Source organism: Thalassophryne amazonica, chromosome 19 (genome assembly GCF_902500255.1).
Source record: "Thalassophryne amazonica chromosome 19, fThaAma1.1, whole genome shotgun sequence".
Classification (NCBI taxonomy): Eukaryota; Metazoa; Chordata; class Actinopteri; order Batrachoidiformes; family Batrachoididae; genus Thalassophryne; species Thalassophryne amazonica.
In genome coordinates, this window is record NC_047121.1 from 38,179,040 (window position 1) to 38,194,911 (window position 15,872).

General features: G+C 40.6%; 2 protein-coding genes across 5 annotated transcripts in view; one reads left to right on the top strand and one right to left on the bottom strand.

Moving 5' to 3' along the window:
* sptb (spectrin, beta, erythrocytic) overlaps positions 1–3,314 on the top strand; it is a 118,692-nt gene extending 115,378 nt beyond the window's left edge. For all 3 annotated transcript variants that reach the window (XM_034194863.1, XM_034194864.1, XM_034194865.1), the window contains 2 exons: positions 2,062–2,104; positions 2,662–3,314. In XM_034194863.1, the coding sequence (XP_034050754.1) occupies positions 2,062–2,104; positions 2,662–2,853 (235 nt within the window). In that variant the 3' untranslated portion in view covers positions 2,854–3,314. The remainder of the gene's footprint in view (positions 1–2,061; positions 2,105–2,661) is intronic.
* Positions 3,315–8,828: 5,514 nt separating this feature from the next.
* Positions 8,829–15,872, bottom strand: part of LOC117532089 (synaptosomal-associated protein 23-like) — a 35,546-nt gene continuing 28,502 nt past the window's right edge. For both annotated transcript variants that reach the window (XM_034195331.1, XM_034195332.1), the window contains exons 5-8: positions 14,220–14,337; positions 11,220–11,387; positions 10,951–11,095; positions 8,829–10,845 (exon numbers count right to left, since the gene is read on the bottom strand). In XM_034195331.1, coding sequence (XP_034051222.1) covers positions 10,783–10,845; positions 10,951–11,095; positions 11,220–11,387; positions 14,220–14,337 — 494 coding nt within the window. In that variant the 3' untranslated portion in view covers positions 8,829–10,782. The remainder of the gene's footprint in view (positions 10,846–10,950; positions 11,096–11,219; positions 11,388–14,219; positions 14,338–15,872) is intronic.

Genomic DNA, 15,872 nt, shown 5'->3' on the forward strand with positions numbered 1-15,872 from the left:
AGAACTTCTTGTGGTACACATCACCAACGACTGTACAGGAGGGACCTAGCAGTCAATATGGGTCACCAATTTCAAAATGCAGCTCTTTCAACCGGCCGTGCGGTGCTGTGACATGTCATGACATGTCTTCATCTGTGGCCAATCAGATTTCAGGGGAGTCCAGCGCAACCCTGGCCTCCGCTCTTGCTCTACCCATGTCAGGAAGTGTTCAACATTTGACATTTCCTGTTTCACTGTGGATTCAAAATTTGGCACTTCCTGTTTCAGTCTCAACTTACCACCGAATTCCCGCGAGATCCCATGAGATCTCTTCTTGTGGGATCCAGGAAGTGTTCAACATTTGACATTTCCTGTTTCACTGTGGACTCAAAATTTGGCCCTTCCTGTTTGGGACTCCCTGTACCATGAGCGAGCTTCGCTTGTATAAATTAATCCACAAAACAAAATCGACACATTGTGCAAAGACAACAAGCATCACCTCGAGTAGCCGGAGGACCCGGAGGTCAAGTCAGAGCAAATTTATTAATTCGATTATTAAAAGTATTTTCTATGTGTATTTCTATTTACGAATCGATCTATGTTCCGACCCTCATCTATGGTCATGAGATTTGGCTCATGGCCGAAAGAACAAGATCGCGAGTACAAGCGGCCGAGATGAGTTTCCTCCGCAGGGTGGCTGGGCGCTCCCTTAGAGATAGGGTGAGGAGCTCGGTCACTCGGGAGGAGCTCAGAGTCGAGCCGTTGCTCCTCCACGTCCCACACTTCCCTATCCTTGGCCAAGTCCTGTAACTCTTCCCAGGGGATTCAGAGGCGTGCCCATGCCAGCTGGGACATATTATCCTTCCAGTGTGTCCTGGGCCTTCCCCAGGGCATCCTCCCAGTTGGACATGCCTGGAAGACCTCCCCAGGAGGAGGACGGCCGGGGGCATCCACACCAGATGCCCAAACCACCTCAATTTGCTCCTTTTGATGTGAAGAAGCAGCGGCTCTACTCAGAGTCCCTCCCAAATAGTCGAGCTTCTCACTGTGTCCAGGAGCGTAAGCCCAAATACCCAACAAAGGAATTTAATTTTCATCACTTGCTTCTGCAACCTTGGTCTTTTAGCCATTACCCAAAGTTCATGACCATATTTGAGGATAGGAGTGTAAATCGACTGGTAAATTGAAGCTGCCCCAATCTGTCTATCGAGCTCACACTCCAAATTACCCCCATTCCTGAACAAGACTCTGAGATACTTAAACTCCTCCACTTGGGGCAATAAAACCCTTAAAACATTTAGCTGAAACTACTGGTAAGAACTGCATACTTTTATTATCTCATCTCACCTCATCGCATCTTCAACCAGTTATTTTTTAATATGAATTAATTAATTTTCTGTACCTACTTACTCCAATTAGGATATCTCACAACCTTCTTGTTGTCAGTCAATAGTGCTAACCACGAAGCCACCGTGCGGCCCGATATGAATTTAGCTTTGCCCCCCCTTTTTTGCTGGGAAAAAACAACAATAAAAAAAGCGAGCCCCCCCCCCAAAAAAAAAAAAAATAAATAAATAAATAAATCCAACCCTCAACAAACCCGCTGCCATTCAGTTTCCTGCCAGATGCAAATTTGGAAGTCATTACATCCTCACATTATCTATTGATTGTTAGCGTCATGTCACTGAGCTAATAGCGACTTCTTGCATCAAGGTTTTACAGCCAAAAATAAACAAACAATAAAAAAGCCAAAGCTAAATTCATATACAGTAATAAAAATGACCAGTTTACTGTATTAAATGTTTTAGGGGTTTATCATTATCACAGATAATCTTTCATTTGCCACATTAGCGGTTAGTGGTAACTTCAGCTACGTTTCAGTAGCTTTGCGTTATCGTAGCTGGCTGTTCAGTTAGCGGACCTGCGGTTATCAAAGCTAACTTCTAGGTTAGCTGTGTCCTCAGACACTAAATGTCTCAGCGGGTTTATGTAGTCCACAACAGAAAGGGAACGGCGTGGACGGAGGCGCTGTTCCACTACAGGCAAACATTATGTCACTAATATTTATTTACTCTCTTGCAGCCTTGGAGATGGCAGTGAATATTTGTTCCAGTGTAAAGACGAGGTGAGAAGATCGATCAATACCATAACAGCTTTAAACGCTCACACTGTGTGAATCACACATTCTGAATGTTTGCTCTGCTCCAAAATATATGAAAGCATAACCTTTGACCTCTGTAAAGCAGCGCTCAGTACGCGCACATCATGCATACATAGATCGGATATTATTAGTCGTCTCAGAGGGACGTCATTGGCCCTGCCGTTAAGTATTTTAGTGAGGTTATTTATGTAACTAATTGAGATGGATGGTGTTGGTTCATTTTTTCCTTCTGGCCCTGATTCACAGTCAGCTCCAGCATTTCTGAGAGCCAGATGATTTACCCTGCGGGGATCGTTAAAATGTAAAAAGTGACAGCGAAGCTGCATTTATCTGTAACACCCTGGTAAATTATTTTAACCTTACAATCATTTGATTTTATAAGTTCAGTGTTAAGTGCACGACAGCGTCACTGCAAATAAATCAAATAAATGAAATGAACAAAAGATTAACGTGCGTACTGGAGGTGAATGTTCTATTTTTTTTTTTTTGGTGTGTGTGTGTGTGTGTGTGTGTAATTGCAGGAAGAGCTGCAGCGTTGGAGCCAGGCCATGGAGGAGGCTGTTCAGCCTCTGGTAGCAGAGGAGGCGTCGGGGTCCTCAGGGGCCAAAACGCAGAGCCTGCCCCCTCCCATCTCCTCAGCTGGCCTCCCCGAGCCCAGCTCCTCCAAAAAAGACAAGGAGAAGAAATTCAGCCGCTTTGCCAAGAAAAAGTAAAAGGAGATGGGGAGGCCATCAAGGCGCGTTGCCTAGGCAACCTGCAAAGAGAAAGTAGTATCTGGCCCCCAACGAGATTTATTTATATTATTTTGGGATAACTATTGTAATTTAGATTAGATCCATCACTGATGCCTGTATTTAAGCCTATATATCTTTTTGTCTTCTTTTTAACAAAATGCCAAACTACAAAAAAGAGGGAAAAAAAAGCAGTAAATCAAAGCACAGGAAAGCTCTTTTCACACTCAACCAAAGAATGTTTGTACAACCTTCACCCCCCCACCCCCTTTGTTTTCTTACTATTGCATGCTTTGATAAAGGTATTTATGACAAGGTGACACTTTTATTAATTATAAATGGTTGGGACTGTAATACTGTGCTGTTTGAATTCAGAACCTTTAATTCTACTCACAGGTTTAAAAGCCTCTATTTGAAAATAAGTAAATAAATAAAAGCTGAAACAATATGAATATGCTTGTTGAATAGTGGACTTATAAGATTTCAGTCACATATACATACACACACACACACACACACATATATATATATATATATATATATATATGGACAAAAAAAACAGAGACGCGTGGAAGAAAATGGAAAACAACCATCAAAATGGATAGAAGAATAACCAGAATGGAAAAGGCTCACCCACTGATCAGCTCCAGGATGATGAAAGACAGTCTGGAGTTACCTGTAAGTGCTGTGACAGTTAGAAGACACCTGTTTGAAGCTAATTTATTTGCAAGAATCCCCCACAAAGTCCCTCTGTTAAATAAAAGACGTGCAGAAGAGGTTACAATTTGCCAAAGAACACATCAACTGGCCTAAAGAGAAATGGAGGAATATTTTGTGGACTGATGAGAGTAAAATTGTTCTTTTTGGATCCAAGGGCCGCAGACAGTTTGTGAGATGACCCCCAAACTCTGAATTCAAGCCACAGTTCACAGTGAAGACAGTGAAGCTTCGTGGTGCAAGCATCATGATATGGGCATGTTTCTCCTACTATGGTGTTGGGTCTATATATCGCATACCAGGTATCATGGATCAGTTTGGATATGTCAAAATACTTGAAGAGGTCATGTTGCCTTATGCTGAAGAGGACATGCCCTTGAAATGGGTGTTTCAACAAGACAATGACCCCAAGCACACTAGTAATCGAGCAAAATCTTGGTTCCAAACCAACAAAATTAATGCCTCGCAGATGTGAAGAAATCATGAAAATCTGTGGTTATACAACTAAATACTAGTTTAGTGATTCACAGGATTGCTAAAAAAGCAGTTTCAACATAATAGTTTTGAGTTTGTAGCGTCAACAGCAGATGCTACTATTATTGTCAACACCCCCTTTTCTACTTTTTTCTACTAATAACCCAATTTCATAGCCTTAAGAGTGTGCATATCATGAATGCTTGGTCTTGTTGGATTTGTGAGGATCTACTGAATCTACTGGTACCTTGTTTCCCATGTAACAATAAGAAATATACTCAAAACCTGGATTAATCTTTTTAGTCACATAGCACTACTATTATTCTGAACACTACTGTATAAAGGCTGAGACTGTCAAACTGCGACATCTGTCTCCAACGTGTTTCAGTCCATTTCAGATGAGTCTAAAGAACCAGGCAGCATTTCTGGACATTGCTGATGACCGACTTTGGTTGTGGACAGTGGAGTTGTGGCGTTGCCAACTCTGCCAAACATCATGATTTTTCTGCAGTAAGCCCAGAAAGGAGCAATTTTACAGTTGCTCATCCAGGAAAGTCTTTTTATACAATGTATTTTCTAGAGAAATAGTCAACCCAAGTCAATGCAGGACAAGTAAATTCCTCAGTTCAAAAAAATCCTGACATCACTCTGTAAGACATTTTGGTAAAGATTCAGCAAATTTATTGGAACATGTTTCATACATCGATTTCAGAATGATTTTAACAAAATCAATGACATTGATAAAACGTCAAACATATTGCCTAATTTTCATTACATAGAAGTGAAAGTAAATTACAATCACTAATATCCATTTGTAATCGTGTTCCACATACAGTCCTGGGTTTTTTGTTTTTTTTTTGGTTGGTGGCCAAGTGGTTAATGCACTTGGTTTCAGTGTGGAAGGTTCCCGGTTCAAGTCCCACCCCTGTCACATTTCTCCATGTAATGTGGAGTTGCGTTAGGAAGGGCATCCGGCGTAAAACTTGTGCCAATTCAACATGCAGAGCCACCTTGGATTTGCTGTGGTGACCCCGAGTGCAAACAAGGGAGCAGCTTAACTTTTCCCAGGTTGTCAAAGTGAGTCACAGTGTGAACACACACCACCACGTGTGACTGCGGTTATGCAAATTAAATGCTTTATGCACTGAAGGTGTTGAGGTGCTGGGACAGATTATTTATTTGCACCCATGTCACACAACCAGTTTTTCGATATAGTTCATTAAAACTTGATTTACAAACTGCATTGATGCACTAACGATCAGTTTCATATTCATAGTGTGCTGAAGTCTGTGCAGCCGGTCTGATGTTGAGATTGTCGATGTTTGAACAGTCACTCGAGACCAACTTGAGCTGCCTCGTTAGTGTACTTTGGTTTGTAGTTATGTCTGGTGGAAAGTGTAGGCTTCATAAAGAGCCCAATACCTGCAGCATACATGTCTGACACAGAGTCATGCAAATTAATTCTGTGATTTAGTGTTACCGTATAACCATACAGTAACACTAAATCACCTTGACATTTGAAATTCTGTAACTTGAATCACTTTCTCTTTGTCTAACATGTTACATCTTTAAACCATATTGGCTTTAAACTGAATTTAACAATTGGGCACCACAGTCTCGTTTAGGGGCGGACGCTAAAGGGGTAAAATATGACGCATATGATGTTATTTCTCCACTTCCGGGTAAAGAAAACGGCATTTTCTCTGAGTTTTTGGGCAAATTACACGCAAAGTGAAAATATAAAGTAAAAGTGACGATGCGGTGGAAAGTGGACATATGTTGCGGTTTGTTTATGACCCGGAGCTCAAACATATCGAAGCGGTTTTGCAGGCAAGAGAACGGAGCTACTCTGGTTAGCTGTGTAGGCTAACACTTAACGACACATCTCCCACTTGCGTCATCTTCCCTTCTCCACTGACAACCGAAAAACTGCACTTTAGCAACTGCTTCGGTGATTACAGCCAAAAACAAAACAGTACACTATTTGTCCGTGTGATGTTATGCTGTGTATATATTGCACAACGGTACCGGCTGTCCCCATAAGTGGTCAAATCCTGCCATATCACGCAGGGTTCAAACGAGACTTCAGTTCCCTATTCACCTTATTCAGGAAGTCAGGGTGGGCAACTCCATTTTGTCAAGCAACTTCCGGTTTGCCACTGCGTCTGATGATTATCTAAGTGGGAACACAGTACGCTAGAAGTGTCCGAACATGAGCAGCATTAATTGTTCAGTTTGTGGGTGCTACAACAACTCTGGAGAACTTGACTACATACTGAGGAGGTAATTCAGCCATTTGATTCAGGTGTGTTGGATCAGGGACACATCTGAAAGTTGCAGGACACCGGCCCTCGATGACTGGAGTTGAATACGGGTTTGGTGAATCTTGACCACTTTTTCAAATCCCACAACAGCATCAGTCGCACTCATCTTCTACCCATACTGTACAACCTGAAGCTGAAACTAAGTGATATTCTTTACAGATTTAAAGAAGGAAAACATGCTGCACAAACATTTTAGAGAAGGTCAATGAGCCTGGAAGTTATATTTAAAACCAGTAACATGTAAGCAGCTATAACCTATATGTCATTTATTTGAGTTGCCGCCTCCTCTAACAGGTAATGTTTTCAGTACTGCAAGTCTGTGTTTTAGCAGGATTATAAAAAAATAAGCTGACTTTCCAGAAACGTAATGTGGGGTATGGGCCAAGGAAGAACCCAATAATTTGTCATTTATTAAATAACGAGACGGATCTGGGATTTTTTTTCCCCCCTCTCGCTTTCTTTAGCACGTTAACAGTTTCATAAATTTCAACCCCTGGCAATAATTATGGAATCACCGGCCTCGGAGGATGTTCATTCAGTTGTTTAACTTTGTAGAAAAAAAGCAGATCACAGACATGACACAAAACTAAAGTCATTTCAAATGGCAACTTTCTGACTTTAACACTAGAAGAAATCAAGAAAAAAAATTGTGGCAGTCAGTAACTGTTACGTTTTTAGACCAAGCAGAGGGAAAAAAATATGGAATCAATTCTGAGGAATAAATTATGGAATCACCCTGTAAATTTTCATCCCCAAAACTAACACCTGCATCAAATCAGATCTGCTCATTAGTCTGCATCTAAAAAGGAGTGATCACACCTTGGAGAGCTGTTGCACCAAGTGGACTGACATGAATCATGGCTCCAACACGAGAGATGTCAATTGAAACAAAGGAGAGGATTATCAAACTCTTAAAAGAGGGTAAATCATCACACAATGTTGCAAAAGATGTTGGTTGTTCACAGTCAGCTGTGTCTAAACTCAGGACCAAATACAAACAACATGGGAAGGTTGTTAAAGGCAAACATACTGGTAGACCAAGGAAGACATCAAAGCGTCAAGACAGAAAACTTAAAGCAATATGTCTCAAAAATCGAAAATGCACAACAAAACAAATGAGAAACGAATGGGAGGAAACTGGAGTCAACGTGTGTGACCGAACTGTAAGAAACCGCCTAAACGAAATGGGATTTACATACAGAATAGCTAAACGAAAGCCATCATTAACACCTAAACAGAAAAAAACAAGGTTACAATGGGCTAAGGAAAAGCAATCGTGGACTGTGGATGACTGGATGAAAGTCATATTCAGTGATGAATCTCAAATCTGCATTGGGCAAGGTGATGATGCTGGAACTTTTGTTTGCTGCCGTTCCAATGAGATTTATAAAGATGACTGCCTGAAGAGAACATGTAAATTTCCACAGTCATTGATGATATGGGGCTGCATGTCAGCCAGACTGATGAAGAGTACTGTTTGTCACTCATTAAAGTCCATGCCTCAGAGACTGCAAGCTGTTATAAAAGCCAGAGGTGGTGCAACAAAATTCTAGTGATGTGTTGGAGCGTTCTTTTGTTTTTCATGATTCCATAATTTTTTCCTCAGAATTGAGTGATTCCATATTTTTTTCCCCTCTGCTTGGTCTGAAAAAGTAACAGTTACTGACTGCCACAATTTTTTTTCCTGATTTCTTAATGTTTCTTAAAGCCAGAAAGTTGCCATTTGAAATGACTTTAGTTTTGTGTCATGTCTGTGATCTGCTTTTTTTCTACAAAATTAAACAACTGAATGAACATCCTCCGAGGTCGGTGATTCCATAATTTTTGCCAGGGGTTGTATAATGCAGATTTCAGAGAGGGAAAAAAAAAAATCTGGCATATGTAGAGTGCTGGTGTCTGCTTCATCTCCTGATAAATTAAAGAATAAATGAACAAAAAATACCCACAAGGTTAAAGTGGTGGAGGAATAAAAAGTTAATGGTTTCTTCTGTGGCTCGTAAGTCATGCTTTCACAAAGTCTCAACAATTTTTTTTTTTCCCTGCAAAATCCTTCCAATGTTTATTTCTAATGGATACCAAGTTATCTGTGTAGTGTTGGCAGAGGTACACACTCTGAGTAGGCTTGCTTATAATAAAATCACACTAGATTTAAGATGACTGTTATCAACAAACATGACCAGCTACTGAGAAATATCTCAGCCACATTTTTTTTTTTTTTTTTAAACACTAAAATTCTAGGGTGCCGGAAAATTTAGCACAGCACTCTGACTTTCAACAGTAAAACTACAATAAAAGTCCCTTAGCTTGGATACAGGGACTGTACTGTGTAGACTTGTATTTAACTGAAGTGCACACTGCCTCAGCACTTTTGAGGATCCAACTATCTAAAGTTCACGTGTACATAATTCCTTTTACCCCCCTCCCCATTGAAACAACTGCCACTTTAATTTCAGAACAGCTTTATTGAATACAAACAATTTAAAACAGATGCAAGAATGAAACATGTGTTGAACAGTTAATGCCAGATAAATCGAGCTGCATGTGAACACTGAAAATAGTCTGAACTCGTATTTACATTCCAGTGGCTGTTGGCGAAATAATGAATAAACACTGAAGACAGAGGCCACCCGAGGCTAATTAGATCTACTGGTAAAGAGGCGGACGATGATTGCTCACAAAGCCCTGAATAAGTTTGTTTCAATCTTCACACACTCAGTAAGTGCATGCTTGCGGTCATGCACACAGATGATTACTTTGCCTGAAAGCCAACAGAGACAGACGAGGTACTTTTTCAAAATGTATATAACCAGCAGCTAGTTGAGCACAGTGCAGCCTAACGGGGCCACCAGGACTTATTTTCTCTCTATGTTTACAGCGTAAACAGCAATCATTTACACGTGTTTTGCAGCATCTGGCCTCCAGCAATGATTTCTCAGCTCGTCTAACGGCATCGACAAAAACGATGTGCTCCATCATCAGATACCATCATTTTTCTGCAGCTGTGCAGCAAAAGCTGAGTACGCAGAGAAAAGTAGCAAGAACAGTTTGTGATACAACGGCTGTTACAACACAACCGTGAACCGTCTGTGGCGGTGTTTCCTGCACATTTCCCACTGCCCCCCCCATTATTATCCGCCGTGTTTTGTGCAGAATGAGATCTGGATGATGTTAAAAATTCAGGTCAGTGACACTGTAGCACTTTTAACATCTGCAAATCAATGTGAGAAATGACAGCAGCGCAGTCCGAGCTTAACAACGAACAGCCGTGTGCATCAGGACGGAACAAACCTGAGCAATGATTTTCTATAAATTACTGCAGTTGTATAAGACAGCTGCGTAGAATATAAATATTGTTGGGCGCTACAAATCTTTATTTACCATGTGGCAAAGAAGAAACACGTTAGCACATACAGATACAGTATGCTTGGGTAGTTACGCAAACAGTGCCGTCCACATAAAACACTAAATTTAAAGCACAGCAGTTGATTCACTGATGGAAAATACAAAAGTAATCACGCAATCATCTGCTGTTATTTAGTCAATGTCACCAGTGTCATGTTTTATATTTTTAAGTCAACCAGAAGAACAGGACACACAAATGATGCACAATCCACCTTATGGTTCTTAATCGATGTTACTTTGCATCGTTTTCCTACAATTATTCAAACAAGTCTCAGCTTTGTATTCTGAAGACATTTTTAAGTTAGCATAACTCATCAGTAGGTGCTAACATATGTGCCACTGCAAAGCAAAGCATTTTGTATTTTAAAGTCACTTGTACAGTTGGAACAGCATCATGAACACAGGGAAAATAGCTTTTTTGTTTTACTTTTTAAATTCAGCTTAATTGTCATGTCATTTATGGATAACAAAGAAAAATTAAATAAGAACATCTCATAATAGTCGATACAACAAAATTACACATGGAGCCAATAATAAGATGCTTTGTGACATAATTACAGGCAGCCGAAAACAACCCAACAGGACGTCATGTCTAAATGGCATCATCTTTCTAACAGTTATTTATTGTAGGTTGGTGACCTCATACATTCCAAACCCAAAAACAAGTTTACAGACGTTGATGTAAAACAGAAGGCGAAAACAGGCGACTCGCTCACTTATGAACGTTGAGTTAAGACAACAGGCCGGTGGATATTTGGTATCAAACAACAGCGGTGGACAGTCAGAGTCACTTTTCTTTGCTAAGATTCTGATGTTCACACTGCTTCTTAAAGTGAGCAATAAACCCAAACTGGGTTACAGCAGGAACCAAAACATTATAAAGGGTATTATTCTTACATCTTACTGCACACCGTTTTATCGGTGAGTGCACGTTATGTGTGGAGACAGAGGTTCAGGCTGATGGATAGAACTGGAAGACGCAGGCTTTCCTCATCTACTGGATGAGTTTGTTGGCTCTTTGGTTGGCTTCTTCAATACGAGATCTGTTTAATTCCGCCTGAAACAAAAATGGCAGCAACACAGATACAACAAAAAATTATGGGTTAGTTAAAAGAAAACTTCAAGTCCTATTGCTGGTTGAAGTTATGTATCAGACTCGTACCTTTTCATTGATGCGGTCAATGTGTTGGTTGTGCTTGTCTATCTCGCTGCCCATGTCCAGAGCCATATTTCTCAGGTTACCAATAATGCCGCCGACCGCCTCCAGATTCTCCTCCATCTCATCCTCACGTGCATCATTTGTGATCCTGGGGCACAGACGTGTGGTTAGTCACGTGCAACAAAGATAACACGTTATTGCTATCAGAGTTACAAATGTGATTACAGTTAGAAGAATTCAGAAAATTAAATGAAAATATTGTGACATGGCACCTTTTGATGTAGGGGCCCGTGGGCGGCGGGGCATTCACTTGACCAGGCTGACCGTTGCGAATGGCAGAGGGCTGCCTTGAGACAACTTTGCCATCCTTGTCGACTTCTTCAGTTCCTCCAGTGCCCCAGGTACGTTTGTACCGCGAGTCGTTCTCTATGGACGACACCCTGGATGAGGAAGAAGCCAGAAAAAAGGAACGCTTGAGGCACTTACGTGGCATGCCATCATCATCATCACAATAACCACAAGGAACTACAAAAAAGTACAGAAAACACATGCCATAAAAATGACAGCTTTGCTTTGATGCATTACAGGTATTTATTAGTTATAGTGAAGGAAAACCAATAACAAACCCTACCTTATCTTTTGGTAATCATCAAATAATCCTCTTCTCCAACGTGAAAGCATTTTGGACAGAGGTTATTTCATGTTTAATAGCAGATAAGCACACAGGTACGCACTGCATAAGTCGGAAGAATTATTGTTACTTATTCATCCATAAATGTTAAGGGCACGGTTACAAAATGAATGAGCAAGCTTCTGACAAAAATGCACATCTAGTCCGATTTCTGGGTTTTCATTTTCCCCACAGTCACTCAGTTAGCGTGAATACAGTTTATGATGCGTTCATGGTGAATCAAGCAGACGCGTCAAGATTTTTGTCAGGAAAGTAATCATTTGTTTGACACCAAGTCCTTCCGGTGGTACTCAGAGAGACCTGATAGAGACTTTCTGTCCTTGTCTGAGGTCACTTGGACAACTTGAGCCTCATAAAAACAAAACTGTAGAGTAATGACTAAAACTGCATGCATGCACAAACGTAATCAGGTGCATACTTACGGTTTAGCCTAGAGATATATAGCTACAAGTGTGGATGGTTCTCATTCATAAATCTCTGTGCAGACACGCACAATACTGCTGACCACACAAATGTTTCCACAAGTAGATGCCCTACAACCTGTGTATGTCACTCAAAAGATGGATATGTTCTCTCAGTGTGTAGAAATTAGAAAAGAGTGCAGAATAAGTGAACTCACACAGAATGTGAAAATGAGACCGTGATCAGAGAGGTGACGAAAAGGACATTAGTTTCAATGTAGATCACAAATCACAGCAACTTATAATCCCTGATGATCTGCAAAGTCAACAAGGCGATCAGAGATAGACTTCACCCCATTCATGCAACTGGTGGGTTATGAGATATTCTGTGAAAATTTTCTTATTCATTGTTCAAATTTTCTTATACAATTACTCTGGTCAACACTGGTCATTTTGGCACAAATATATTCAAATGTTATCTACCCTATCATAAGTATTGGTTCATGAATACACTAATGACTGATTACAACTGCACAATTATACTAACTACATGTTCATAAAACATACCTGTGCAAACATCCTCAAAATTCTATACATATGCGGATCCATCCACTGTTATCACTCAAAAAATATAGGTAATTTATTTTATTTTTTTTTTATTTTAGAAAATAAAAACCCATTTTTAATTATTATTTTTTTTTTGGGTAAATTTTCAGATTTAGCTACTGTTCCAGTAATATCTGTGGTTTTGCTTGGCTAATTGCACTCCACTACATGTATTACCAAATACAAATACATACACACTAAAAACAATACTTCACTCCCCCTCCAGGGGTGACATAATGACCACAGCCATTTGCACCATGGTTACCAGATCCATGTAGACACATACAGTTCCAGTTATCTGACATGTTAATGGTTTGTACTGAAATTAGAGCTCGGCTAATATGTTGGTTGGTGGAAAATATCAGCCAATATGAGCCCCTCACTAACACTTCAGTATTGGCATCATTTTTTGACAAAATGAACTTATTTTACTGAACAAACAATGCAGAAAAAAACCCTTTGACTGTTGGAAAAAATTGTAATCACAGTTTGTCCAACAACAGGTAGACCAATGGCACTGTTTACAATACTGTCAAGCACTGCTGGGACCCCTATCACCCCTTGGTCACAGCAGCCACAAGAGACAGAGGCAAAGTGACAAGCTACCAATAATTCTCAATCGGAGTGGGCATTTTACAGCGAGAAGTGGTTGCTTTGCCACCAGTTAGGCGGGGACAAAACAGACGAGAAGTCTATTTTATGCAAATGCTGAGCTATGCAGCATGACAACTGCCAATCCAAGTGAAGTCAGTGTGATGCAGGTTGACTGGTTTTATAGTTATTTAGAATAAAGTTTCACATATACCATATATCCCTCCCCCCACCGACGCAAAAAAAAAGTCAGGAAATCGCCCATGATCCAAGTTTTCTGAGACAGTCGTCAGTCACCACCTGAAGCACTGCAGTTAGATCATTCTTGGGTGTCGTGTCTGTTGTCTCAGCCCAAGTTTGAACCTCGTAATAAACTCAGTGCAGAGCTTTCTGAGCTCCCTCATCAGTAGTGGGAAGATGGTCATCCAGGCGGAGATAAAGAATGTTCCAGGTGCCCAACTGCATGGCCCGCCTCAGGTTTGTCACCTGAGTGGGACAGCGCAATGGTTGACCCTTCAGCGCCACACAAGTTACTACCCTTCAGAGGCATGTCTCTCTGTGCACTTCACTGGTTTCTTCTTTTATAGGAATGAGAATCCAAATGGCCCTCCCCATCCCACTCATAATGTGTGTCATCCTTCAGTGGAAAGCAGCCACAGAATTACTCCCGGGGGAACAAAAATCTATGCCATGGGAGCTTTGTGAAGTGTTCTATGGCAACTGGATTGCCAATTTTGCTACCAATAGAAAGGCCACTGAAAGCTTCGGATGCAGTTTTACAGCAATAACATGGTGAAATTTTTAAATTCATATTTAAACCTACCCCATATCAGTTCTATGAATAATCACGACATTAACAGCGCAGAACAGTTGAGAATAATGCGGTCATGTATGATTTCCTAACCGTAAATAAACAGGACAGATGCACCTTAAAATCACAAGTGTGACTTTGAGCCTTCAACGTGGCCAAGTTAACAATGTACCTGTCACAGGGGCACACACACAGGCCACAGCACTTGGAGAGGTCAGTCAAGTTTTTCTCAGCTTGTCTCATGTCCTGGTTGATCTGGTCCATGCCATCCTCCACACGCTTCAGCTGCTCTGAAACACACCGATGGGTGCAACACATCCGTCACATTCTCAGCCGCTTTCCCGCTCACAGTGAGAGCCATGTGTGGCATGTCAGCAAATACGGAAGACTCACGCTGCCTTTTCACACACTCGTGGCCAAATATTCAACAGTGATATCTGCGCTGGCTGAAATACTAATTAATTAATAGCTAGATACAGTAGTGTGCAGAATAATAGTAGTGCTATGTGACTAAAAAGATTAATCCAGGCTTTGAGTATATTTCTTATTTCTTACATGGGAAACAAGGTACCAGTAGATTCTCACAAATCCAACAACAGATATGCACACTCTTAAGGCTATGAAATTGGGCTATTAGTAAAAAAAAAAAAGTGGAAAAGGGGGTGTTCACAATAATAGTAGTGTGGCATTCAGTCAGTGAGTTTGTCAGTTTTGTGGAACAAACAGGTGTGAATCAGGTGTCCCCTATGTAAGGATGAAGCCAGCACCTGTTGAACATGCTTTTCTCTTTGAAAGCCTGAGGAAAATGGGACGTTCAAGACATTGCTCAGAAGAACAGCGTAGTTTGATTAAAAAGTTGATTAGAGAGGGGAAAACTTATACGCAGGTGCAAAACATTATAGGCCGTTCATCTACAATGATCTCCAATGCTTTAAAATGGACAAAAAAAAAAAAAAACTAGAGACGCGTGGAAGAAAACAGAAAACAACCATCAAAATGGATAGAAGAATAACCAGAATGACAAAGGCTCACCCATTGAACAGCTCCAGGATGATCAAAGACAGTCTGGAGTTAAATGTAAGTGCTGTGACAGTTAGAAGACGCCTGTGTGAAGCTAATTTATTTGCAAGAATCCCCCGCAAAGTCCCTCTGTTAAATAAAAGACATGTGCAGAAGAGGTTACAATTTGCCAAAGAACACATCAACTGGCCTAAAGAGAAATGGAGGAATATTTTGTGGACTGATGAGAGTAAAATTGTTCTTTTTGGGTCCAAGGGCAGCAGACAGTTTGTGAGACGACCCCCAAACTCTGAATTCAAGCCACAGTTCACAGTGAAGACAGTGAAGCATGGTGGTGCAAGCATCATGATATGGGCATGTTTCTCCTACTATGGTGTTGGGCCTATATATCGCATACCAGGTATCATGGATCAGTTTGGATATGTCAAAATACTTGAAGGTCATGTTGCCTTATGCTGAAGAGGACATGCCCTTGAAATGGGTGTTTCAACAAGACAATGACCTCAAGCACACTAGTAAACGAGCAAAATCTTGGTTCCAAACCAACAAAATTAATGCCTTGCAGATGTGAAGAAATCATGAAAAACTGAAAAAAAAAAAATACTAGTTTAGTGATTCACAGGATAGCTAAAAAAGCAGTTTGAACATAATAGTTTGAGTTTGTAGCGTCAACAGCAGATGCTGCTATTATTGTGAACACCCCCTTTTCTACTTTTTTTTTTACTAATATCCCAATTTCATAGCCTTAAGAGTGTGCATATCATGAATGCTTGCTGGATTTGTGAGAATCTACTGGTACCTTGTT